Source organism: Chlorocebus sabaeus, chromosome 9 (genome assembly GCF_047675955.1).
Source record: "Chlorocebus sabaeus isolate Y175 chromosome 9, mChlSab1.0.hap1, whole genome shotgun sequence".
NCBI lineage: Eukaryota > Metazoa > Chordata > Mammalia > Primates > Cercopithecidae > Chlorocebus > Chlorocebus sabaeus.
The window spans coordinates 11,072,042-11,099,484 of NC_132912.1; the positions used below are offsets into that span (position 1 = coordinate 11,072,042).

General features: G+C 40.9%; 1 protein-coding gene across 3 annotated transcripts in view; it reads left to right on the plus strand.

Annotated features, from left to right (window-relative positions):
* Positions 1–27,443, plus strand: part of CELF2 (CUGBP Elav-like family member 2) — an 866,615-nt gene that overhangs the window by 441,886 nt on the left and 397,286 nt on the right. For all 3 annotated transcript variants that reach the window (XM_073018718.1, XM_008002231.3, XM_008002236.3), the window contains one exon: positions 8,759–8,794. Coding sequence is in view for 2 of the 3 variants with exons in the window: in XM_008002231.3 (XP_008000422.1) it covers positions 8,759–8,794 (36 nt within the window). In the remaining variant the exon portion in view is untranslated. The remainder of the gene's footprint in view (positions 1–8,758; positions 8,795–27,443) is intronic.

The window sequence follows — 27,443 nt, forward strand, 5'->3', positions numbered from 1 at the left end:
ACCATCCTGGCTAACCCGGTGAAACCCCGTCTCTACTAAAAAATACAAAAATCTAGCCGGGCGAGGTGGCGGGCGCTTGTAGTCCCAGCTACTCGGGAAGGCTGAGGCAGGAGAATGGCGTGAACCCGGGAGGCGGAGCTTGCAGTGAGCTGAGATCCAGCCACTGCACTCCAGCCTGGGCGACAGAGCGAGACTCCGTCTCAAAAAAAAAAATAAATAAATAAAATAAAATAAAATAAAATAAAATAAAATAAAATAATACAAGTAAATTGTGAGCCAAATAAAATCATAGCAAGGACTCTGAACAGGACTCCCCAAGGGAAAATGAAAGATGATCAGGAAGAGGCTGTACGTGTCAGTGATTAGATTCAATGAATCTCAACTGCAGCGATGCCTCTGACAACTCAGACTGCAGGCCTGCCTACTATCAGATGGAAGTGGCTTGTTCCGAGCACCGCGCAGTGCATTCCTGAGTGTTGACTAAGGGATTTGTGCATGGAAGACCGGTTTCCCCAGGGCAGCGCCTCTCCGCAAGCCTGGCCCTGGGGCCTGTCCGGACCTCCATCCAGGCAGTGAAATCCCAAAAGTGTATGGAGTGATTTAAAGCAAAACTCCGCCTCCTGGACTTTATCTTGGAACCTGAAGGGTAGAGAAAGGTTCGTTCCTTTGAACGCAGGCTAGGCAGAAGGAACTTAGAGGAGCGCTCTTGGGAAGCTGTTCTGAAAGCAGAACCACATCTGCGAATGTAGCTGGCTCATATTGCAATCATTTCCACCCAGGAGTAGATCTGAGAGGCTGGCCTCTGTAGTGATGTAAAGTATCTCTTGTCGAAACCTACGGTTTTCTAAGTGATGTGGTGAGCTTGTTTAAGGCATTTTGAATGTACAAACATGGGATGCCCATATTTTCTCTTAAATTACAACAATAGCTAGTATCACCTGCCTCATACAGCAGGTACCCCATAAATCTTGAGAAGAAGAAAGAAATAGAGTAGTGCAAAAGAAAGCAATGAGCATAAGAAAGGGAGGTGGGGATGGAAGCAGTTGCATTTAATGCAATCACGTATTCACAGAGTCACCTCATCAGAGAGGTCTTCCAGGACCACCCTGTATAAAATTACGGCCTCTACCACCTCTGCTTTTACTTTCTACCCCGCCATCTTGCTTCATCCTTCGTAACATATACTATGTAATGTAGGAATCAATATTCATTTGCTTGTTTGGTTTTTGTCTGTCTCCCACTTCTAGAATGTGAAGTTCCTAACAATGGGGCTTTTTTTTTTTTTTTTTTGAGATGCCCTGTTGCCAGGCTGGAGTGCAGTGGCATGATATCGGCTCACTGCAACCTCCACCTCCTGGGTTCAAGCGATTCTCCTGCTTCAGCCTCCCAAGTAGCTGGGACCACAGGTGTGCACCACCATGTCAAGCTAATTTTTGTATTTTTAGTAGAGATGGGGTTTCACCATATTGGCCAGGAGGGTCTTGATCTCTTGACCTCGTGATCTGCCTGCCTCAGCCTCCCAAAGTGCTGGGATTATAGGCGTGCACCACTGCACCCGGCCAATGGGGCTTTTTTTTGTTGCTGTGGTTCATTTGCTATAGCAGAAGCCAGAAGGGGTGCACGAGTATACGGAATAGATAATGTATCTGTGGCTTATGCATACTTCTCTGTTGTTCACATCCTAATGAACATGGGCTCCAGAGCCAGGATGCTTGGGCTGTGTTCAAAGCCTGACTCTATCTGTCATTGCCTGCGTGGCCTCAGGAAGTTACATAATACTTTTTTGTCTCATTTTTCTCGTCCTAACCATGGTTTAGTGACAATAACTACTTCATGAGGCTTTTATAAGGATTAAGTGAGTGGATGCCTGTAAATGGCCTGGAATAGTGGCTTGTGTTAAAGAAGATTCTGGTTGGTGTGAACAGATACATGGATGTGTGCAATTGTAGATGTCACCGTGTAAGAATAATTACTTGTGTTTGTATGCAGATACACACACACACACATACATTTTGATGTTTTAATCATGTGAGTGAAAATCAAGAAGGAATAAAAGTAGGAGAGAAGACATAAAGGCCAAAAAGCATGAAAACAGCGATGAATGACCGGAGGGAAAATCAGAGTGAGAGGAAAGAACAGTGTCTTTAGATTTTGTTTAACAGAGAAGAAACTTTCATCTCTAAGGTGTTTGGAATTTTCCAGTGCTAAGGTTTACCACACAAGAAAAAAATTAACTGTCCTGAATTAATATATGCCTTTGTAATGATGTCTTTTTTTTTTTTTTTTTTTTTTTTTTTTTTTTTTTTTTTTTTTTTTTTGGAGATAGAGTCTCGCTCTTTTTGCCCAGGCTGGAGAGCAGTGGCGCGATCTTTGCTTACTGCAACCTCTGCCTCCCAGGTTCAAGCGATTCTCCTGCCTCAGTCTCCCAAATGGCTGGGATTACAGGCATGCACCACTACGTCCAGCTAATTTTTGTATTTTTAGTAGAGATGGGTTTTTCACCGTGTTGGCCAGGCTGGTCTCAAACTCCTGACCTCAGGTGATCCACCCGCCTCAGGCTACCAAAGTGTTGTGATTCCAGGTGTGAGCCACTGCACCCAGCCTGTAATGATGTCTTTAAGCTAAGTTCTTGTTTATGTTTTATCTGAAAATGGATCCAAATTAAAAATGCCCACTGTTTGCCTCAAGCTGACAAAAGAGAGAAAGAGAGAAGGCGAGAAAGAGAGAGATAAAGAGAGAAAGAGAGGGAGGGAGGGAGGGGAGGAAGAAGAGAGGTAGGGAGGGAAGGAAGGGAGGGAGGGAGGCTGGAAGGAAAAAGGGAAGGGGAAGGGAGAGGAGGGGAAAAATCTGCTTGGTTGTAATACTTTCTTAATTACAATAAAGAAAACCTCACACCTACGACTGGAACATTAAATCATTTGTAGGACAGACAATAAAAATAAAATCTATTTTACCTTTTTTTAAAAAAAGAAGGTCTCTGTACTTTTGGGGGAAAAAATTAAAGATACCATTGGAGAAAAACATTCCAGGTCTTAAAAATATTTATCTTGCTGACACACAATTAGCATGGGGGCTCACGTCTTCTGTTTTACAGTTGTCAGCTAATTTTGGAAACTGGCAGCTGCACAGAAATAGATGGTGTGCTCTTGCTTCAACACTTCCTAAAAAAAGAACTGTTCGCATAGTTCAGGAACGGGGAAGGACAGGAGATGACGAGGGAATGTTACTGCAGACAGCTGATAAAAGCTGGCATCACGCTATGCACTGATGAATACTCTACATATTTAAAATTAAACGATTTTTTAAAGGAATGCTAAATAATCTACCGAAACTGTGTCAGACACAGGGGACACTTGTCTGCTATCTTTTCTGGGAATTTTTCCCTTCAATAAAACTCAATTTATGCTGCAACTTCAAATTTGCGGAGAGCTTTCCTGTTGGTTCAGGCTGATGATCACACCAACAATGGTGTGGTGTTACTTTGACATCTGGGACACAGAGACCCTGAAGGGGTAAAATGACTTGCCCAAGGATACACAACTTATCAGAACCAGCACCTCCCATCACCTCAGTCTGCTTCTTAGTTGCTGAGACAGTTCTTTTCCTCTGAACATATAATTGCACTTTGTAGTTTTTTGCATCCTTGTTTTCATTCAATTTTTAGTGATCTGGGCCAGGCGTGATGGCTCACACCTCTCATCCCAGCACTTTGGGAGGCTGAGGCGGGTGGATCACCTCAGATCAAGAGTTGGAGACCAGCCTGACCAACGTGGTGAAACCGCGTCTCTACGAAAAAATACAAAAAAAAATTAGCAGAGTGTGGTGGCACATGCCTGTAATCCCAGCTACTCGGGAGACTGAGGCAAGAGAAATGCTTGATCCCAGGAGGCGGAGGTTGCAGTGAGCCAAGATCACGCCATGGCACTCCAGCCTGGGTGACAGGGTGAAGCTTCCTTTAAAAAATAAATAAATAAATAAAAGACTTTTTCGTGTTCTGCTTTTCACTTGAAATCAGATTATCTTCGCAATGATCACTAAGGAAAGGAAATTAGTACAATGAAACTCCAAATACTGCTATATCAGGCATTTTTAAAAAATGAACTTAAGAGAGTAGAATTACCAGCCAGTAGAAATGACTATTACACTCATATTTATTGAGTGTTTGGTGTGTGCCAGGCACTGAGTATTCAAAATTGTATACGAGATGTGATCTTTGACTTAGAGTAGCCTTTTTTGTTGTTGTTTTTGACATAAGATCTTGCTCTGTCACCCAGGCTGGAGAGCAGTAGAAGGAACATAGCTCACTGCAACCTTGAGCCCCTGGGCTGAAGCGCTTCTCCCACCTCAGCCTCCAACGTAGCTAAGATTATAGGTGCATGTTACCATGCCCACCTCATCTGTTTTGTTTTTTGTTTGTTTGTTTGTAAGAATGGGGTCTTGCTGTGTGGCCTACACTGGTTTTGTACTCCTAGCCTCAAGTGATCCTCCTACCTCAGCCTCCCAAAGTGCTGGGATTATAGGTATAAGCCACAGCACCCGGCACTTAGGGGAGTTTTCAATAGTAGAAAAATGAAACGTATTCATTACTTGGTACCTTATACAGTCTCTTTCACTGGAATGTAAACACTTGGCAAGAAGGATCAGGATCTAAATTCATCTTAGTGCCTCTCAAAACATCCAGCATCGCCTGGGCTGAACGTAGATTTAGTGCTAATGAATATGTTGCATGAATAAACATTAGTCAGCAAATAAAGATGATTTACACTTAGGAAGCAGTGCTAATAATGGACATTGTGCCTGTAAAAGTTCAATGAAAAATGCATGGTCTTTACGTCACCTGCTTTAAATCCTCTCAACTGACTTATGACAGAGCATAATCTAGAAGAAGCAAGGGATATTCTGTTCAATTTATGTCGCTCAAGGGTTTCTTTACAAAAGGTATAAATTCATGAAAACATGTGACTAATTCAGATGACTGTTTAACAGTAGTAAACAGATAAAAACAAATAAGTGGTCACCTGAAAAGCTCCAGTGTTTGTCGATTTGCTGATCTAAAGAATGGTGACTGGATGACGAGTCCTAGCTACATTACTGCAGACAAATACAGTGGGGTTTTTTCTTTGTTTCGTCTTGTTAACTCTTGGAGCTACATGCGCCAGTGAAGTCATCAGGTTTTCAGTAATCACGGACATCAAGTAGTATCTGTAACTCTCATGTAAGTTTTTAGCACATGACTGTGTAAAGCATAGTTTTCTCCTGCTGGAACTTAATACGTGATGAACATGACTTTCCCCTAGTGTCTGTCTTTTGCTTTCAAGGTAGGGCCAACACCTTTGTCTCTGAATGTGTGCTTCACTGAATAAAGTTCTGCGTTGTCTTTTGTGCATAAATCCACCCATACTCCACTATTTGGAATTTCTTTTTTTGTTCTTGTTGTTTAGAGACAGAGTTTTGCTCAGTTGCCCAGAGTGGAGTGCAGTGGCACGATCACTGCTTACTGCAACCTCTGCCTCCCTGGTTCAAGCAATTCTCCTGCCTCAGCCTCCCAAATAGGTGGGATTACAGGCACCTGCCACCACACCTGGCTAATTCTTGTATTTTTAATAGAGATTGGGTTTGACCATACTGGTCAGGCTGGTCTTGGACTCCTGGCCTCAAGTGATCCACCTGCTTCGGCCTCCCAAAGTGCTGAGATTATAGTCATGAGCCACTGCACCCGGACTGGAGTTTCCTTCTTCTTCTTTTTTTTTTTTTTAAAGGAAAAAGAACTTCGAGACATTTGTATCTAATTCAACATTAGTTTTTCTTAAGTGACTTGTCATGTTTTATCTTTTCAAAGTTTCCAACTTAGTTTTTACGGAAACAAGAATTTTTCCACACTTGTATTTCATCAATTTTACATCATGCTTAATTAAATTTAAAAATTACAGTGATTACCAGTACCATAAGCAGGTTGGGGAACGAACACAACATACTCTTGCTAAGCGTGGAGACTTAAGCAGCTGGAGCCAAAGCAAAGCAGGTGCTCTTAGGAGGCTTCAGCCTCTGTGTTTTCCCATGCGAGTAAAGGATGTTGGTCAAGCAAGCAAGCTTTTGAAACAGAGGTCAATTGTGGACATTTCTATTGCAGTGGACTGTTGTTTTGTTTTGTTTTGTTTTTAAGAGAGAATGTCACTCTGTTGCCCAGATGGAGTGGAGTGGTGTGGCACAATCATGACTCACTACAGCCTTGACCTCCTGAGCTCAAGCAGTCCTCCCGCCTCAGCCTCCCAAGTAGCTAGGATTACAAGCAGGCACCATGATACCCAGCTAATTTTTAAAATGTTTGGTAGAGACAGGGTCTCACTGTGTTGCCCTGGCTGGTCTCAAACTCCTGGGTTCAAGCCATCCTCCTGCCTCAGCCTCCCAAAGTGCTAGGATCACAGGTGTAAGCCGCTGTGCTTGACCTTACTGCGGTGGTCTCAGTTGATGACAGCTTTGTTACCAGAGGAAATTTAGCATTGTCTGAGGACATGTTTGGGAGTTACAATGGGGCGGGTGGGGAGCAGTACTACCAGTATCAGTGGGTAGATGACAGGGGTGCTATTAAACATTTCTCAATGTCCAAGGTAAAACAATGTCCAAAACAAAAGATTATCTAGCTCAAAATAATGTCAAGGTTGAGAAATGCTGCTCCACTGTGATTTAAATGAATTTATTATAATGTATGAACAACATCATTTTAGAAGATACCAGGGGACTCATCATATTAAAATATGTATAGTCTGGAAAGCAAAACTAAAAAGTTAAAAGATTAGACTAAAAGAAATTTAGTTGTATCTCAACTCTGTGCTGTTAGTGTTACTATGATCAAGCTGTAAACATAAAGCTCACCCTCAAGGTCAATGAGGCCAGAAAAGTTCATTCATTCCTGATAGGATTAATAAATATTTATTGAGTATATATGTTGGTCTCAAATGACAGAAAGATAAAGGATAAAACAAGCATTTAAAAGATACTTATACTGTAATAAATGTCCTAAGGGAAGGCTAAAGGGAGGGGTGTTTCTTAGCTGGGGTATCCACAATTCCAGATTCTGTTTGGAAAGAAAAATTTTTTATGTAGACACTAAATTCTTCAAAGAGATGAACGTGTGTGACCTTTCAGTGGCATAGTGGACAATGCCTTCAACTCTGGTTTTGCTGAAAGAATGAAAACTTTCTCCCCAAAGCCAATTTTTATAGCAATAAAACCTGATTGTTTAATATTATATGATTACTTAGGAAATAACATTTTTATAGAAACTAAACTTACTCATTTTTTAAGGAAGTATGGCTCTGTGGGAACCACCACTTCTCCAAAGTGCCCAGGTATTTTCACAGGGAGTAAATAGGAAGAGCGAGTTCTAATAGCTGGGAGGGTCAGGGAATGTCCTTTGTTGAGAAGGAAGTCCTTTGTTTGAATTGACACAGTAGGAAAAGAAAATGTTCATTTAAAGCTGAGGCTCTTAACCAGGATTGACACATTAGATTCAGGAGGCCGATGAACCATCTACAAGTGTGTACCACAGTGTGTGTGTATGTATATTTTGTTATTTTCTCTATATAAGGTGTTTGTATCTTTCATGAGATTCTTAAAGGGGTTATGACACTAAGGAGATTTTACACCATTATTGCTAAGAATTACACCTTTAATCCCTTGGTCTAAAGTTGAGCCCTTCTCTCCTTTTAAAAGAGATCAACATAAAGCCTCTATCTCCTCCTTCTACTCATTGTTCCCTTCTCTTTCCAAAAATACACTTCTGATTGAAAGACAAGAGATGGGCTGGGTGCGGTGGTTCAAATCCCAGCACTTTGGTAGGCTGTCAGATCACTTGAGGTCAGGAGCTCAAGACTAGCCTGGCCAACACGGAGAAACCCCATCTCTACTAAAAATACAAAAGTTAGCTGGACATGGTGGCACACACCTGTAATCTCAGCTACTCAGGAGGCTGAGGCACGAGAATCGCTGGAACCCAGGAGGCAGAGGTTGCAGTGAGCCGAGATCGCACCAGTGTACTGCAGCCTGGGCAACAGAGAGAGACACTGTCTGGAAAATGAAAAGAGAAAACGAAAGACAAGAGATGGCAATTAGGACAAAGTTAGTTCTGAAATTTGTCCCTGGTCATTTTTATTAATATGCTATAGAGCCTATCTTTAGTGACTTTTCTTTTGCGCCATTTGAATTATAGTATCTACCTTCAACAGTCCCCAATGGTAGAACTTTATAACAAAGAAATGAAAAAGAGCAATTTGCTACTAAAAGAATTCCATTTTGTGCTGTCCGTGTTCCTTCATAAGCTTCGGGTGACAGAGGTCAACATGAAGCAACATCCCAAAAGGAATACGTTTCTCAGAGATTCTTGGAGAGAGATCATGGGTGCTTTGTTTAACATGTAAATGTCTACAAGGCGGTTTGGGGTTTGTTTCTCCTTCTATTATCCTTTTGGATGTTGTACATTTTTACATTTTAATGTTCTGAACTCAGTTGCATTCAACCACCAGAAAGTAGAGGCAGATACTGTGCACGTGTATAAACTTTCCATTGAAAGTAACCATTGGAATGATTAATGGGAATTAACCAGAAATGCAATTAGTCAATTTTAACTTTCTAACCACCTGCATGTACGGTATCTTCTTTATACCTGGTACCATAATACTTATTATGTGATTAAATACATTTTTGTAATTCACCAAAATGAACTGAATCACGCTTAATCTTCTTTTTCTCCTTCCTGCAGAGAGACGGCCACAGAGTTAGCTGGGAGTCTACCAAGGTGAGCACGCGGGCTTTGCTTATTCTATGCCTGATTTCTTATAGCCACAAAGAGAAGTACTGTGCCATGTCCTCCGTAAGAGGTCTTCTCATTTTGTCTTCCTCATGTCAGATTTTGATACCTCATACATCACTACGTAAATGCCCAAAATTATGCATGAGTCACAAATACATGATGTAACCAAGAAGTAATGAGGCTTATGTTCATAAATGACTTAGAGAGATTATTCACATTCCTTTGAAGTCGTATGGTATATTTGGAGATGTATATATGAGCTAGATATGCCATAGAAATCATAAACATGCTGCTTCCTTTATTATGCTCACGGGAATTGGCAATCAAAAAACATATTGAATTGGTTTTTTCTTCAATATATTCATTACTGTTACTGTGTTCGGGGACTTAGAGATTTATGAAAGAATCCTGAGCTTCCCCTGAAGAGCTCACATCATAGTATTGATGGCATAAGTGCAGTGGAATTCTCATTATCATCAAAATAAATATTAGTAATATTATATCATAGAAAGAAATTAATATGTAATTGATCAATGTGTTTTATATGTAATGTATCAATGTGGTTTATATGTTTTTGGTATTTATGTCAATAATTAAATAAGACATGATTAACAGAATGCAAGCTCTAGATAACTAGCCATCAAGGATGATTACCAGCATTTAATGGAAGGGAGGGAGAAATGGAGAAAAGAAGGGAGGAAGGAGGAAAGGAGGACAGGAGAGGAGATGGGGGTAAGACTGGGAAGACAGGAAGAAAGGAAGGAAGAAGGAAGAGAGGAAGGGAGGGAGAGGGAATGGGGGAGGGAAGACTGGGGAGGAAAGAAGAAAGGAAGAAAGGGAGGGAGGGAGAGAGGAAGGGGCAATAATTTAAGAGGTATTTTACTGGGCATTGCATGTATCTAGAATCTCTCCTGAGCACCAAGGATCATGCCTTTGTTTGTTGTTATTGTTATTTTTTGAGACAGAATCTCGCTCTGTCACCCAGGCTGGCGTGCAGTGGTGCAGTCTCAACTCACTGCAACCCCTGCCTCCCAGGTTCAAGTGATTCACCTGCCTCAGCCTTCTGGGAGGCTGGGATTACAGGAGACTGCCACCGCACCTGGCTAATTTTTGTATTTTTAGTAGAGATGGGGTTTTGCCATGTTGGCCAGGCTGGTCTCATTCCTGACCTCAGGTGATCCACCTGTCTTAGCCTCCCAAAATGCTAGGATTAGAGGCATGAACCACTGTGCCCAGTCAGGTGTTTCTTTGTTTTTTTGTTTGTTTTTGTTTGTTTGTTTTAGCTGGAGTCTCCTTCTGTCACCCAGGCTGGAGCACAGTGGCATGATCTCGGCTCACTGCAAATTCCGCCGCTGGGTTCAAGCGATTCTCCTGCCTTAGCTTCCTGAATAGCTGGGATTACAGGCGTGCACCACCACGCCTGGCTAATTTTTGTATTTTTAGTAGAGATGGAGTTTCACCATGTTGGCCAGCTGATCTCGAGCTCCTGACCTCAGGTGATCCGCCTGCCTCAGCCTCCCAAAGTGCTGGGATTACAGGTGTGAGCCACTGTGCCCGGTCAGGTCAGATGTTTCTTAAAGAGAGGAGAAACTTACTCATCTACATGCGTAGAAGACATCAGGGGAGGGGGGAAGGAGGCGGAGTCCTTGAGAAGACAAGAGGGCATGGGATCCAGGGCACAGACGGGATCAGCCTGAGAGGAGAGCCCAGGCTTCCATCTGAACAAGGATGGAAGCAGGAAAGGGCTGCATGGATTCAGAGCGGTGTGTGGGACTGGGGCCTCCGGGAATCTTAGACATTCTACCTAAGCATGGATGGGATTACAGGCATGAGCCCCCGCGCCTGTCTCGTGCTTTAGTTTTTGAAGGTACTCGATAATCATGTGTGAATGTATTAATATGTACTAGGATATTGCCTAGAAACTGTTGGAAGTAGAAATTGAGAGACTCTCAAGAACACGAAAAGCAGAGTGAGCACAGTGTTGTCATGAGCAGTGCTGGAGAACAGGGGAAAGTACAAATTGTCGCCATCTGCTACCGGAGATAAGCACATTTGGTTGCTTTTTTTATGTAAAGAAAATCTTTGCTTATAGGATCATGATTAATATTGCCAAAAAAAAACTGTTTACTGTGATCCAAATATTTAAATTACTGTATGTCTTCATTCTTTGGATAACATCCCAAAGAAACATTTCCATCGTGTGCCAGTTTTCAGGGTTAAAACTGTCCGAGTGTTCTGGTCTGTGTCTCCCTGCCGAGTTTGTCTGTCTTTGTGCTTTCGCTCTGGAAAAAGTCCACCCTGAAGACCTGAGTATCCCATCATGTGTGGGGAGAGAGACTGTTGTGTGTCTACCCACGTTTGTGCTGAGGAAGTTAATCCTGAAATAATGGAATGAGGAATGACTTCCAAACTTTTGCAGAGCAGCTAAGGAGTGGACCACCTCTGTGTTGTCAGAAGAGACCCACTCTGTGCTGTAATCACACAGATGAAAATTACTCAGATGTCTAAGAAATCACCGTCAACACCCAGAATTCTATTAAGTAGCGCTGTATTTTGAATACCAAGCAGCAATGCGTTTATTCCCCAGGAACGATCTTTTGTAGCTGGTTTATTACCCAAGGGAGAGGCTGCTCTCTCCTTAAGTTTGGTGGGTGGTATTTTGGTAATGAGCCCACTTATTTTTCTTCAGGAATTTTTGTTATTCTAATGACGAGTCATGTAGAAAATAAACAACATGCCAACATTCCCATTCTAACTGCAATTTGCAGTCACCGCACTGCCTGGCAATAAAGGAGTGAGAAATATACATCAGTGATTTTGCAATTGTGCTTCTGATATATAGCTTCAGGTATTCTTTTGACTTCTCCAGGGGCAGTTTGAGATGTAGCCATTGATAGGTATTTCCCTTCCCCATATTAACATGAAATAATGTGATTATTTGATGATGAATCCTTTCCTTGGGTCCAGATTATTTCTTTTGCTAGTGTGTGTTTGTTTGTACAGTCTCGTAGAATTCCATCAGTTGTTTCAGCTTTCAGCCTTTTTTCAGATTTCTTCAGCCTGTCACAAGGAAAGTACAAATTAGCCCCGAAATACCTCGGTGCTGTGGAAAACAAGGCACCTGTAGTTATTTTGTGTGTTTGTAGGCTAATGATTAGTGGAACATGACACTTTCAGTTTTTTCTGCATTTAGTCATAAAAGTGCGCTTACTCTGTGACGTCTAGGAAAAATGGAAAATTGCGACTCGGGCAACAGCTAACTAGTGATATGTGGCTGGGAAGGAAGACGGTGGCATTTGAGAACAGTTTTATGGTTTGGTTTTCATTGGCCATGACTGTCTTGAAATGTTCTGAAAGGCCATTTACACTGGTTGCATAAGGGTAGAGTATTTCCACTGTCATTACCTTACATGGTACTAATTTAAAGCACCCTGACCACTGGTGGATAATATTCTGTGAAAATGTGCACATCCTGTAGCAGTGGATTGCATCTAGGTAGTTAAAAATGCTTTGAAGTCTAAATGAGATATGTGCCCAAGGTGCTTGAACAGGCACTAGGTTTGTTTTTCATTACTAATGATAACCTAAATGTGTTTTTGAATTCTTGCCATTGCTGAAATTAAAGCCTGGTAGTAATAAGTCACCAGAAAAAAATTAGATTATATGAGCAACATGCACTAAGCATTGTAATTATATTATAAATATTAAAACCAATGATCTTGTCAGGATTAAAACAAACATTTAAACTGGCTACATGTACTATTCATGCCGATCTCTTTATCTTGAAGTGTCCCGGAAACGGGATGTATGGAACCACTTCTTGAACTGTGAAAACAATCATTTTCAATCGTATAAATTACTCCTTGCTTTTATTTTTGCTTGTAGCAAAGGACAATTTAGCAATCTGAGCAATTGTTTTCCCCATTACAATCATGTTTTTCAAGATCTGGTTTTTAGGATGGAGGGAGTTGCATTTCAGTAGATGTGTTTTAATTAAATCATGGTGAAACCCAAGTTGTTCAAATGGAATGAGGTTTCAATATAAATGCCTATAAAGAGAGAAAATTTTATTTCGGATAGCTGAGTAAATATATAAACAAGGTTTATATCAACAGAGGTTGATATAACAGAGGTTTTACTGTTTTACTGTGAGCTGCTGTTTTTGATAAAAAGGGAGCATTTTAATTCCTTGTTAACGGAGTCCACTGTTATTCAACATAAACTAAACAGTTTAGAAAATGAAGGGATATAACAGACCTTAATAGAAGTATCTTAAGTACTGCAGTAGAGATTCACATGCTGATTCTTATACACAACACCAAAAAGTCAGGATGTTCTCTGAGGACCATGAAGTACTCGTCAATGAAGCTTAAAATAATTCGGAATATAAATCAGATGTCATCTTGTACTAGATTTTAGTATAAACCAGTGAAAGCAGGGGCCAAAAGTTAACGTAAAGTTGTGAAAGAAAAATTTAGACTTTTCCCTTGTATATTAATCCAGTAACTTGATCTCTTTTTTTTTTTTGCCTTCTGTGAGGGGGTTAGGAAACAATTCAATCTAAGCAATGGGGGAGCCCCCAGTACCCAGAACACTGGCGTATACCATAGGATCACTGTTTAAGAGCCTCTGCCAAGACAGAACTGCCTGGTTTGTGTGACTGTCAGAGACAAAAGCCATTATACTGCCGTTTTGCGTGTGAAATTCTGGTCTTAAGTCATAGATCTTTGTTATCTGAAATTTGAACTGAACAGATTCCGTTTAATGGACGGGTGAGACTTACCTCTCCAGTTGACCATATATTTCTCAGTCATGGATGTGACAGATCAGGGAGCAATAGGCAGAAACGGTGGAAGCAAAGAGAATTCAGATCATCTCTGAGAGCTCACCTTTCTACATGGAGGGCTTTGATAGGTAACAAGACCTCCTATTTCTCGCTGTCCTCAGGACACAGTGCCATCTTCTGAAAGACTTTCAGAAATTGGGAGATAAATATGCTGGTACTTCCAAGCCAATCTCTAGAGTCATCTAGAGTCAATGGATGGATATTTCCTGTCTTCTTTATAATCCCTAAGAAATAGCAGCTCCCCCAGCTCTTCTGGGGCCCATGCCTGGCACTGTTCAGTATTGACATAGTTCATCCTCTATCGTTAATTCAACCAAAGTACAGCATGCACTAAGTATATGTCAAGGACGGTTGTAGGCTTAGCATATACTTAGTACGTGCTGTACCTTGGCTGTGGGAGAAAACAGACAGGACACCATCTCTTCTCTGAAGTGGTTCAGTGGCATGAAGAAGGTACCAATCATCCCAGTGCTATGGGGAAGTGTTTAACCCATGAAGAACTAGGAAAACATCAAAGCAAACAAAAATCCCAAAGGATTTCAGCAGCAAGATGGGCTAGTTCTGATCAGAGGCAGTAAGGACAGCATCCTGAACCAACCTTCTGAGCAGGACTGGAGTGGGTGGGTCAGAGTGGGTGAGCACAGGCCAGGGGATAGCCCACGGGGTCCCCAGACCTTGCCACCCTCCAAACCCTCTTCTTTCAGATTCACTATGGGACTCACAATATGAAACAAACCCACTGGCTTAAGTGGCTGGTTTCCATACCTTTCACAACCCAACTTTCTCCTCCCAGTGCCCAACCATCACACAGTACCCAGACTCTGCGATCACAGCTGCAGGTGGTGAGGTGTGCTCTATCTTCCTCCCTGCCCCAGCCCCTACCTCCTCACCTTTTCTAATGCATCTACCACTCATAGTCTGTGCTGCACAAACCTTTCTCTTACAATGTCCTTCTTTATTATTTTTCTCAGGTTGAATCCATTGAAAAGACTCTGTAGTTATAGCAGGCTAAAAATGCAGGTTGAGTTTGTAGCTGTGGTTCAAGGTCAGAGAAGGCCCAGGGCGAATTCAGAGCCTCATTGGTCTGAGTGTGTCCCCCAGAATTCATGTGCTGAAAGCCTAATCCTCAATGTAACTCTGGGGTGGTGGGAATGAATGGGAGGTGGTGAGGTCGTGAGGGTTCTGAATGGGAGGTAGTGAGGTCATGAGGGTTCTGACGTCATGAGCGGATCAATGCCACTGTAAAAAGGGCTTGTGGGGGCAGATTCACTCCCTTTCTCACTCTTCTGCCACGTGAGGACCCAATGTTTGTCTTCTCTTGCTCTTCTGCCATCTGCCATGTGAGGACACCGTAAGAAGGCTCACACCGATGTTGATGCTTTGAGCTTGGACTTCCCAGCCTCCAGAACTGTGAGAAATGAATCTGTGTTCTTTGTCAATTACTCAGTCTGTGTGATTCTGTTATAACAGCACAAAATGGACTAGAGCCAGCACCCTGGTATACCATCTGCCATCTTCATCATGTTAACAACTTGCACCTCATGCTCACAGCAACTCCAGCCATCACATGGGGACCACGTCCAACTTCTTCCATTGGACTATTTTTTAGGGGAGGAATCCCTTTTCCATGCCTGATCCCTTAGGGAGGGGACATTGGATTTCTGGTATTCTCAGCCTTTATAATGGAAGGCCTGTTCTGTCAGCAAGGAGAAAGGTAGGAGTCAGGGTAAGGGGAGAATCGACTGTAAGTACTTAAAGAATGGCATCCATGTCAGGTAGGTGCTCTTCTTCTCCATCTGGGTAAACCCAATGGCCATTTAGCTGTGATCTTATTTAGCCCCTCAGCCGCATTCAACCTAGGGACAACTTCCTCCTCCATGCAGTGCTCTCTTCATTGTAGAGACATCAAGCCCTCCAGGTTTCCCTCCTCTCTCGCTGGCCATTCTTCATCAGTCTTCTGTTATTCCTTGCCAGCTTGACTGGCCTCTGCAAGTTGAGGTGTCCCAGGGTGCCCTGGGCATTGCTCTGTTCCCCTGTGGGAAGGGAATGGAGAGAGATTTCATCTAGCTCCATGATTTTAAAGATCATCTTTATGCAGATGGTTCTCATTTGTAGATCTCTAGCCCTGACTTCTTCCTTGAGCTTCAAAGCTGAATATCCAGCTGCTAATGTGACTCTCTACTTGGAAGCATAACCTTAAACTTGATGTGGCTGGAAAAGAACTCTTGAACCCTACCTCAGCCCACCTTATCATCATACACCCAACACTCAAAGGAGAACCTAGGGACATTAAAAAAAAACAAAAAAAAAACACCACCTTTTTCTGTTTTCAGACTTAGCAGATAACTTGTTAGCTCAACTTCCAAAATGTATCTTTATTTATTTATTTATTTTGAAATGGGTCTCACTCTGTTGCCCAGATGAAAGTTCAGTAGCATGATCATAGCACACTGCAGCCTCCAACTCCTGGGCTCAAGTGATCATCCTGCCTCAGACTCCCAAGTAGCTGGGACCACAGGTGCACATCACCACACTGGGCTAATTTTGAACATTTTTTGTGGAGATGCAGTCTTGCTATGTTACCCAAGCTGGTCTCAAACTCCGGGCCTCAAGCAGCTCTCCCACCTTGGCCTCCTAAAATGCTGGGATTACAGGCATGGAGTACCATGCCCAGCCTAAAATTTATCTTCAATTTGTCTACTTTCTCTATCTCTTTCCAAGCCACTGTAAACTCCTACCTGAACTGTTAAATGGCCTTCCAAGTGGTCCTTCCCACTTCCTCTTTTGCAATTCATTCTCTACATAGAAGTCCAAATGATCTCTGAAAAGTCACCCATCAAAATATTGTTTTTTTCATAAAATCATGTAAGAGTTTCCTATTGCTTAGAATAAAATCAGCACAATGTACTTTGGTTCCAAGGGCTGCTTTTGTCTACGTCTGCAGCCTCATCGCCTGATACTTTCTTTCTCATTTACTTTGCTTCTGGCGTACTGGCCTTTCTCCCCACTTACTTCCACAGAAAGTTCTCCTTTCACCACCCTATTAAGTAACCCCCCAACACACTTCTTGTCATATTTATTGTCATCTGTTTTTATTCATTGATTTATATATGATCTGTTCCCTTCCCCTTAGCTCCAGAACAATGTTTCCCTTGCCTGTCTGGTTTATTCCTGTATTTGTAGGCCCCTGAACAGAACTGGCAGTCAATAAATGTTTGTTGAATGACTGTATGAGCCCCCATTCCAGAGATAAGAAAACTGACATCTGGTCTGCTAGACTTTGCACGTGTTCTTTTTTTTTTTTTTTTTTTTTGAGACGGAGTCTCGCTCTGTCGCCCAGGCTGGAGTGCAGTGGCCGGATCTCAGCTCACTGCAAGCTCCGCCTCCCGGGTTTACGCCATTCTCCTGTCTCAGCCTCCCGAGTAGCTGGGACTACAGGCGCCCGCCACCTCGCCTGGCTAGTTTTTTGTATTTTTTTAGTAGAGACGGGGTTTCACCGTGTTAGCCAGGATGGTCTCGATCTCCTGACCTCGTGATCCGCCCGTCTCGGCCTCCCAAAGTGCTGGGATTACAGGCTTGAGCCACCGCGCCCGGCCTCGACTTTGCACGTGTTCTTCCTTCTATTTGGAAGCCCTGTGTTCATCTCTCTGCTCTTTTTCTCCCCCACCAAATTCTCTACCACTTGTTCTTCTAGATCCAGATTTGCAAACTACAGCCCATAGACGAAATCTAGGTGGTGGCCTGTGCTTATAAATATTGTTTTTTGGAACACAGCCATAACATCTATTTATGTGTTGTCCGTACCATTTTTGTGCTACAACATCACAGTTGAGTGGTTGTGGCAGAGATGGTATAGCCCCCAAACTGAAAATATTTACTGTTTACTTTTATAGAAAGGTTTGCTGACCACTGTTCTAGACACATCCTAGGTTTCTTTGATACTTTCTCTGCCCTGAAGAGTTTTATGTTCCTTCTGTTGGTTCCCAAAGACCCCAGTTTTAGCCCCTATCCTAACATCTGTGTCACCCAATAATGTAATTGACTAGAGGACTTTTACACCTTCTCCACTAAGTAGGAAACACACTAAAATCTTATTACTATTCATTGTTTGTCCCCAGTGCCTAGCAGTGCCTGGAACATAGTAGGCACTGAATAAATATTTGTCTAAGTGTTTGACCATCTGAATAGATGTTTAAATGAATTAATAAGTGTTTGAGTGGATTAATAAACGTTTGAATCAATGAATAAATGTTTGAATTAGGAAAGGAGGGAGGAAGGATTGAGTTAACCTTCTCCTAAAGAACCAGGGGTAGATTTTTGCACGTGGAAAAATTCATCTAATTGGCTGGAAAGTTATTAACCTAAATCCTGTTGTTGCCAAGCTGCACAGAGCTGTTGCTTTCGAGGCCATGTTAACATGGAGGCTAAGAGGTCAGGCTTTGGGCTCAGAAATGCTTGAATCTTGTGTCTGCCATTTCTTAATCATGTGAACTTAAACAAGTTATTATAGTTATTCTCTCTGCCTCAGTTTTTCATTTATAACATTGGAAGAATTATAGTACCCATCTCATAGGATCACTGTGTGGAGATAACCCATGTAAAGTATTTAGCTCAGTGCCTGCCACACAGCAATCAATACGTGGTAACCGTTATCTCAGTTCACTGAAAGAGAGGATTATGCTAATTATTTTACCAGTGCTTAGGTGTGTTCAAATCTAAGAGAGGATACTGTATTACATTATAAGGAGCAGCCCAGCGAAGTGATGCAGTGCATATGATCTAGAGCCAAACTCTGGCTCGTGTTAAATCCCAGTTCAGCCACTTACTTGGTCTTTGACCTTGTGCAAGTTTCTTCGCCTCTGTCTGCCTCAGTTTCTTCATCTGTAAAATGGGTAATCATAGGATCAGCTGTTCTGAGAAGTAAGTGACACGATACATGTAAAGTGCTTAAAACGGTGTTTGCTGTTTATCTTATTATAAGGAAATTAAAGTTACCTGTTAGTTGAAATTTGAGGTGGAGATGAGAGTGCATCAAGCCATCGGGCACATAACCCTGTAATTCAGATTTTAATTATGCAGTGCCTAGATTGTTGCCTTGCTATGAGTTATTGTTGATGATTTAAAAGAGAATACCCAAAGCATTAAATGTAAAAGTCCCCTGACCTTGCTGTAAAACATGAAAACAACAATCGCTTAAAGGAAGTATATATGCAAATACTGCCCACCTATCACGGGCAGTTCCATCACAAATGTGCTGCTCATTAATTCTCCAAATTCTTTATAGGTGCATATAGGAATCCATAGTGAGTGAATTAAATTACACTTGTTTTGTAATATAGTATTCTGATGTGTAACAGACTATCAAAGGAATGATCTTTACGAGGAAAACTTTAGAATATTGTTAAGTTACTCACTGTGTGACCTATTTAGACTTCTCAGATTCTTCTTGTGGTAGACTGCATAATTAAATTTTAAATGGAACATGATAAAGAAATTATACTGGTGATCTCCAGAGATTCTGATACCCTATTTGGCTCTTTATAAGAGTATAGCAAAGACATACTTTAAAAATTAATAAAGGCCTGCCCTAATTTTTTTTCCTTTTAGATTTTTCCTTATCTGCTCTGTAATTCAAAGCTATGTTGCATGATCCACAAGTGTTTCCTGAAATAAATGATCAAAATAAAAATTCTTAAAAGCACATTTATCCCAATTTGAGAATTCCATTATTTGTGCATGAGAGCTTTTGTGCAGCAGTGGAGCTTCTTTAAGATAAAACCTGCCATTTTCTGGATTTGTCACCATAGAGAATTGGAGATTTATTCATTCTGTTTGTGGAAGCATTCATATCTTCAGAGTTTATAGAGCAAAGGGGTAGAAAATGGTTTCCATGTAAGATACAGTTTTGCAGTTAGAATTCCTCATTTGCTACCTAAAAGTTACTTATCCCTTGGGTGAATAATTTTTTCCCATAACCTTTTGCCATTCATTTTCTTCTGTATTTAAGGGGGCATTTCCAAAATATAATAACATTCTATATTAAATACAATATTCTCATCTTTAATAACTTTTGCAATATAAAGCACACCCATGTTAGTTTAAAAGCCTTTCTTTTTCCTCTAAAGGATTTCAGATTTTGCTGTCCAATGAGCTTTGACAAAAACAAAACAGGTTGGAGAGTTTCTGTGCCTGCCCAAGGTTGATTTGCTTTTTATACCTTCTTAAATATTGGCTTCCACTGATGATTGGGATTGTCAAGCTACCGAGAACATATAAATTAATAAAATGTATTTGTACGTATACATAGATAGTTTTAAACCTTGTAAACCTTTCTTTTCAGATTAGATTTTATAAATGTTTCTATTATGTATTTTCCTTTTCCTTCTTTCTGGCAAATACGCAGTTTTCCTTTTGGACTCAAACCACTCAAGCATCCTATATTGTGTTCATTTTTCAAATAAGCAACATTAGACTCACAAAACACTATATAAAACCAAGCTGAGGCAGTGACATGAGCCAACAGAGAAAATAAATTCCCCATTAGACCTGACTATTCATCCTTAAACATCTGCTTGTCATGCTGGCTGGGGGTGGGGAGTGTAGCTTTAAGGAATAAAGGCTCCATAAAGGATTCTGAAGAGAAACTCATATTGGAAACATGATTATCTAGTGAGTAAGTGGAAACTCTCTTTACCACCACAGTACAGAATTTGAGACCCTCCCTTGCCCAGATCCCAACCTGTGGAACTCAGGCTAGCATCGACATAGTGACACCTGGTGGCCCCTAATTCATCATTGGGCACCACGGCACCCCTTCCAAAGTAAAGAAAATTTATTTCCAAATTAGGCTTTCAATGTAATAGGTTTCTGCATATGGTTTACAAGTTTTTAAAATATACACCTAATTAATAATGTAGATGCTTATGGACACCACAATGAAATCTTAAAATGAATCTCTTGATAATAGCAGTACATTAATCTTTTCTCACGCTGCTAATAAAGGCATACCCACAACTGAGTAATTTATAAAGAAAAGAGTTTTAATGGACTCACAGTTCCACATGGCTGGGGAGGCCTCACAACTATGGCAGAAGGTGAATGAGAATCAAAGTCACGTCTTACATGGTGGCCAGCAAGAGAACTTGTGCAGGGGAACTGCCCTTTATAAAACCATCACATCTCATGAATCTTATTCATTATCATGAGAACAGCATGGGAAAGACCTGCCCCCATGATTCAATTACCTCCCACCAGGTCCCTCCCACAACGTGTGGGAGTTCAAGATGAGATTTGAGTGGGGACACAGCCAAAACATTATCAGGCAGTATCATTACTAATGACATCTTTGATCAAGGAAATATATGAGGTCCTATGGGGGATGCAAGGTACAATGATCCCTGCCCTTAAGAACCAAAAGATTCTACTAAAAAAAAATCAAAGTCATAGAAGCAGAGTAGCATGGGGGCTGGACAAAGGATGCAGTTGGGAGTGGGGAGATGTTGGTCAAAGGGTACAGAATTTCACTGGACAAGAGGAATAACTTTGGGAGGTCTATTGTACAGCATGGTGACTATAATTAATGTATATATACTGGAAAATTGCTATGAAGGTAGATTTTAAATGTTCTCATCACAAAAAAAAGATCAATATGTGAAGTGATAGATATGTAATTATTTGATTTAAACATTCTACAGTGTATGTATATGTACATCAAGACATCACAATGTACCCCATAAATATGGGACAGTTTTACATTATCAATTAAAAATTAAACTAATAAATTAGTTAATTAAATAAAAGAACCAAATGGTTCTAAAAGTAGGAATCAATTTTAGTAGGAGAAAGCATGTTCTTTCTTAGCAAAATGTCTTACATGATAAAGTACATATATATATGTATAAAATACATTAAGTAACATATACCTGGACCAAACAATTAAGTGCAGAGAAGAGAGAACATTTTTCATGTGGCAATTGAAAGAATATCATTGGAGGGAATATTCCTTCTGCAGCCAGAAAGGTCAAAAATGAAGCAGAGTGCAAGGAACGTAGAGTGTCTTGAGATGGAGACCCAGCCAGCTGGTTTCACCCAGATGGTTTGTTAAGAGAATAATGAAATACAAATTAGAGAAGTAGATAGAAGCCAGATTGCAAAGCTTTAGAATTATAGAAGTGGTTTACTTTTTTAAAAGAAAATTGACCCAAGGCTGGGTGCAGTGGCTCATGCCTATAATCCCAGCATTTTGGGAGGCTGAGGCAGGAGGAATGCTTGAGCCCAGGAGTTCAAGACCAGCCTGGGCAACATGGCAAAACCAAGTCTCTATAAAAAAAACAAAAAGTACAAAAGTTAGCCAGGCACGGTGGCACACAACTGTAGTGCCAGCTACTCAGGAGGCTGAGGTGGGAGGATCGCTTGAGCCTGGGAGGTTGAGGCTGCAGTGAGTCATGATGGCACCACTGCACTCCAGCCTAGGTGACAGATTATAACCATATATAAAAAAATTTTGACACATAATAGTTATACATATTTATGTGGTACAGCATGATATTTCTACACCTGAATACATTGTGCAAAAATCAAATCAGGGTATTTAGCATATCTGTCATCTCATACAATTATCATTTCTTTGTTGTGAGAGCATTTAAAATTACCTGTTTTGAAACATATATTATAATTTTGTACTTTTATAACCACACTCACCCTATTATACAATAGAGCAACAGAGCTTAGTATCTAACGGTAAATTTATACCCATTGACCTTCTCTCCCAGTGCCCTCCTCTCATACCCACCCCACCCCATCCCCTGATAACCATTATTCTACTCTCTACTTCTATCATATCAACTTCTTTAGATTCTACATATGAGTAAGGTGATACGGTACTTGTCTTTCTGTGCCTAGCTTATCTCACTTGACATAATGTTCTCCAAGTTCATCCATATTGTTGAAAATGACAGATTTTGACTTTTTTGTGGCCAAAGAGTATTCTATTGTGTATATATGCAACATTTTCTTTATCTGTTCATCTGTGGATGGACGCTTAGGTTGATTCCATATCTTGGCTCTTGTGGATAATGGTGCCATAAACATGGGAGTGCAGATATGTCCTGACATATTGATTTTAATTCCTTTGCATGTATACCCAATAGTGGGATTGCTACATCATATGGCAGTTCTATTTTTAGATTTTTGAGGAACTGCCATACTGATTTCCGTAATGGCTATGCTAATATAAATTCCCACAAACAGTATATAAGGGTTCCCTTTCTCCAGTCAGTGCCAGCATTTCTTATTTTGTGTCTTTTTGATAATAGCCATTTTAATTGGGGTGAGGTGATACCTCATTGTGATTTGCTTTGTTTTGTTTTCGGTACCAGCAGGGGTATTGGAACAGGGTTAAAAATATAATTCAAAGAGCATGTTAGCAGGGTTAATCTGATGGTAATCTGTAAAACCTATCATAGTGGGAAGAGCCAGCAGCTTGTAAACTCCTCGAGGAGTGGCCCCAAGTCTACTGTGCTCACCTCTCTATCCTCAACACCTAGCATAGTGCCTCCAGCACACAACAGGTGTTCAAATATGCATCAGATGAACTCAAGAGTAAATGGGAGCTAAGAATCTTTCTGAATGGTGGAAGTGAGGATAACGGGTGCATGAACTAGGCTGATCATTGTAGAAACAAAAACAAAATAGTTGATTACAGGAAATATTGGGGAAAACTAATCAATATTATTTGCTTAAACTCAGGCAACGAAGGAGGGAGCGAGCGGTCCACATGATTCTCACGTTTCCAGTTTAGGAATGTCATAGTATCATGAACAAAAACGAGGGATGTCTGGAGGAAGAGGCATTCATTGGAAATGCAGAGCTAGAACGAGGGTTGTTTTGTACTGAGTTTGAGAAGGTGAGGGTTGAAGGGCAGTTATGCACATAGAACTCGATGTTTGGGTGTTTAGTACGAAAGCATCTTGTACGTTGTTTGCACGGAGGTTCAGTTGAAGCCATTTTGCACACCCTAAAGGGTTTTGCTGTTGTCTTATCCTGGTGACATTCCCTGCTAAATTAGACAAGATGCAAATCTGATAGAGATTCCTTAAGAACAAATAATGTTACTGCAAAGATAAATGCAATACTCAAAAGGATTTTAATTTCTTCTGGCAATTTCTCGGGAGTAAAAGGAAAAAGGACTTTTCCGGGGTGGCTTTGTCATAGACTGTGCTTCTCTTTTGACCACCCACCTCAACTGGCATTTTTTGCTGACATTCACTATGAAAATTTGGTGCACGACACTGTTAGGGGAGATCTGTTGGCAATAGAATCGTGTGCGCTGCTTGTTCTCATCTGGCCTTTCACATCTTGGCCTGGTATTCCTTGGCTTATTTTGTCATGTCTGGAGTTTCATCTTTTCTGGGTTCTTGCCGGAAGCTCTGGCAGATGACAGCGTTCAGTTGAGACAGTCCTATCCAACTTCAACTTCCATAATGCAAGAATTTCTCTTGAGTACCAGGGTGAATGGAAACCCAAGATTCATGAGACATTGCAGCTATTCATTTTGTCACCTTTCTTCAGTATGGCCTAAGTGTCCTAAATGAGAATTTCCTATAAAAGACCAGAGATGAGTTTGAGACGGTGCTTTGAGAGAAACTTAGGCATAACAGGTAAGGGAAAATAGGTCATACAGTGGCTGGAAGCTAATATGGTATGTCATCCCAAAGTTTGTTGAGCCACAAGGATTTCACATTTTGTTTGTTAATGTGTGTGGCCACTCAAGCATCATACAGGAATGCCTGGGAGGTTAACAAAGATATGTTCCCATTTCTAGCAGTAATAAAGAACAATCCTACTTTATAATTGGGAAATGAAACACTGCAAAAGAAATTAAGCCCTGGAGAGCAAGATGGGGTCACATTGGTTTTTAGGAATTCTCATAATCCGGTGTTTCTGCAAATATTTCTTATATTCTTCATCCTTTCTCTCTTCCACTCTCTTATAGATTTTTTCCCTTCTCTGATACGCATGTGCATTCTAGTTGACTTTTGTGAAGTGGAAAGAAATAATAAGTTCTTGGATCACACCTGTAATCCCAGCACTTTGGGAGGATTGATCCACAAGGCAGGTGGATCACCTGAGGTCAGGAGGTCAAGATCAGCCTGGCCAACATGGTGAAACCCTGTCTCTACTAAAAATAAAAAATAAAAATAAAAAAAAAAATTAGCCAGGCATGGTGGCACACACCTGTAGTCCCAGCTACTCAGGAGGCTGAGGCGAGATAATCGCTTAAACCCAGGAGGCAGAGGTTGCAGTGAACAAGATTGTGCCACTGCACTCCAGCCTGAGTGACAGAGTGAGACTCCATCTCACACAAAATAAGAAAGAGAGAGAGAGAGAGAAGAAAGAAACAATAAGTCCTGCAGAGGTTAGAAAGAAGGTAAAGAAATGGTTACTTTCAATGGAGCAATAATCACATTTTGACATAAAGATTGTCCAAGATCACAAAGTAATCTGCATAATTGTGCAAAAATCCTCATGTTATGTGACTGTTCTCCCTGCAGTATATAGTCAGCCTATTCATTTTTTTTTTTTAATCAGAATCCTAGTAGAACCTTAGAGCTCCATGGAACCTGTTTTGCGCTATCTCCTTGTTCTACAGCTGAATAGGCTGAAGATCGGACAATGAAAAGCAAGTCCTCATGACCACACTATGTGGGATCACTGGACAAGCTAACATTTGTTGGGTTGGATGGAGTCCAGTTATCATTGCAGGGCCTGTTCTTGGGGGCAGAAGAGTCAGGAACCCTTTTAACTACATTCTGGTTCTCTGTACTTTTCTTGCCACTTCTTTGGTAACTTGCATCCCCCATCCCTGGGGACAGAATCTTCATTTCTAGTGTTTTCCACCATAACCTTGTTCTGGTGCTGAAACAAGCAAAAGCAAAGTACTGAAACAAGTGTCGATGCTGGCATATCACAGCGTAGAAAGCTGCTCTTCAAATTTAGGTGGCCCATGGAAGTGACCTGAGGATTGTGTTTAAAAGCATGTTCTGATTCAGCTGGTCTGGGGTGAAACCTGAAATTCTGCATTTCTGACAAGCTCCCACAGGGTTTCTGAGGATTCTGGTCCTCAGACCATCCTTTGAGGAGCAAACGACTACACAGCCACCAGTCTCATCTTTGAAAGAAGTAACCGACACTTGCCAAGTCTCTCATCCAGAGCTTTAAGAATATAATGCTTAGGCTTTAATTACATCTCAATAAAAATGAATGAATGAATGAATTTTTTTTTTTTTTTTTTGAGACGGAGTCTCTCTCTGTTACCCAGGCTGGACTGCAATGGTGCAGTCTTGGCTCACTGCAACTTCTACCTTCCAAGTTCAAGCGATTCTTTTGCCTCAGCCTCACAAGTAGCTGGGATTATAGGCAACTGCCACCATGCCTGGCTGATTTTTATATTTTTGGTAGAGACGGGGTTTCCCATGTTGACCAGGCTGGTCTCAAACCCCTGACCTCAGGTGATCCGCCCGCCTTGGCCTCCACATCCTGGATTACAGGTGTGAGCCACCATGCCTGGCCAATTCTACCTTATTTCTGATTGGCTTCTTCCCATTTGCTTTTTGAGAAGATGCTACAAAGCATTTTGGAAACTGGTACTGCAGGAGTAATTTCTCTTCAAACTCTGGATTACCATAAAACAGCTGTGGAAGCCTGTGGATTGAAAAGAACTTGAGAAAGGTAATATTCTGTTATTGAGCTTAGGATACAGTATCCTATGAGCTTTGGATATAATATCAATCAAGATCTGACTTTCAATTCTGAGTTTGTGATGAGTAGCTATAATTGACGGAATGAAAGTAGTTTTTGTATTAGAAAGTGTTTATTTTACCAATGTGAAGTGTTATTTGTGTCAAGTAATTGAGTTCCTAGATGTTCTCATTCTGGATCAGTGGCTGCAGACAGTGTAAGTCTAGGTAGCATGATAGTGTGTGAATGTATATATAGAGAGAGGAAGAGAAAGAGGGACTATGAATTAACCATAGTTGAAATTGATTTGAAATTGTTTTGAAATTGATTCCTGGAAACTGACAATTATTGACTGCATGGGTGTTAAAATTGTCCTTGTTTTATTTACCCCATATGAACTGAAAAGTATTAAAGAAGCAAAATTCTTCTCTGCTTTTGACTCTATTCCCATTCAGTCTATCCCCTCCCTAAAGTAAACTGAGGTGTCTTAGATATAGAAATCTAATTTGGAATAATTCAAGAGAGATAGAGGGGAGATAGGTAATACTGAATATGCAGAATTCAATCATAGAAAACTAATCACTTTAGTGAAAAGCCAGCTGTTCTTTGTTTTCTAATGGGCATGTGATGTTGATGAAAAATAGCATTCAAGTAAAGTTTACCAAGTACAATTGGTTTGATTCAAGGTATTATGTTATTTTGCAGTATAGGAAATGTTATTTAGATTTAACAAAGAGCTGAACGGAGCAGCCAGTCCAAAGACCCAAATACCAAAGGATTATCTTTAAGTTTAGAGAATGAGAAATGCGAGAGCATTGTATTTTGGGCATCAGATAATAATTATTTCAGAGAATATGCCTGAGTTTTCCGTGTCCTTCACATTTCATTTGAATGAACACTTTATGGATTTTTGTGACGCTGAAGGATATGTTAAAATACCATTGCAAACATGTCAGGCAACTTGGGTTTAGAGGATTCTCAACTTGAATTATTTTAGCATTCTGCTATTTGAATTACTTGGGGGAAAACAGGAGTTGATGACAATTTGGA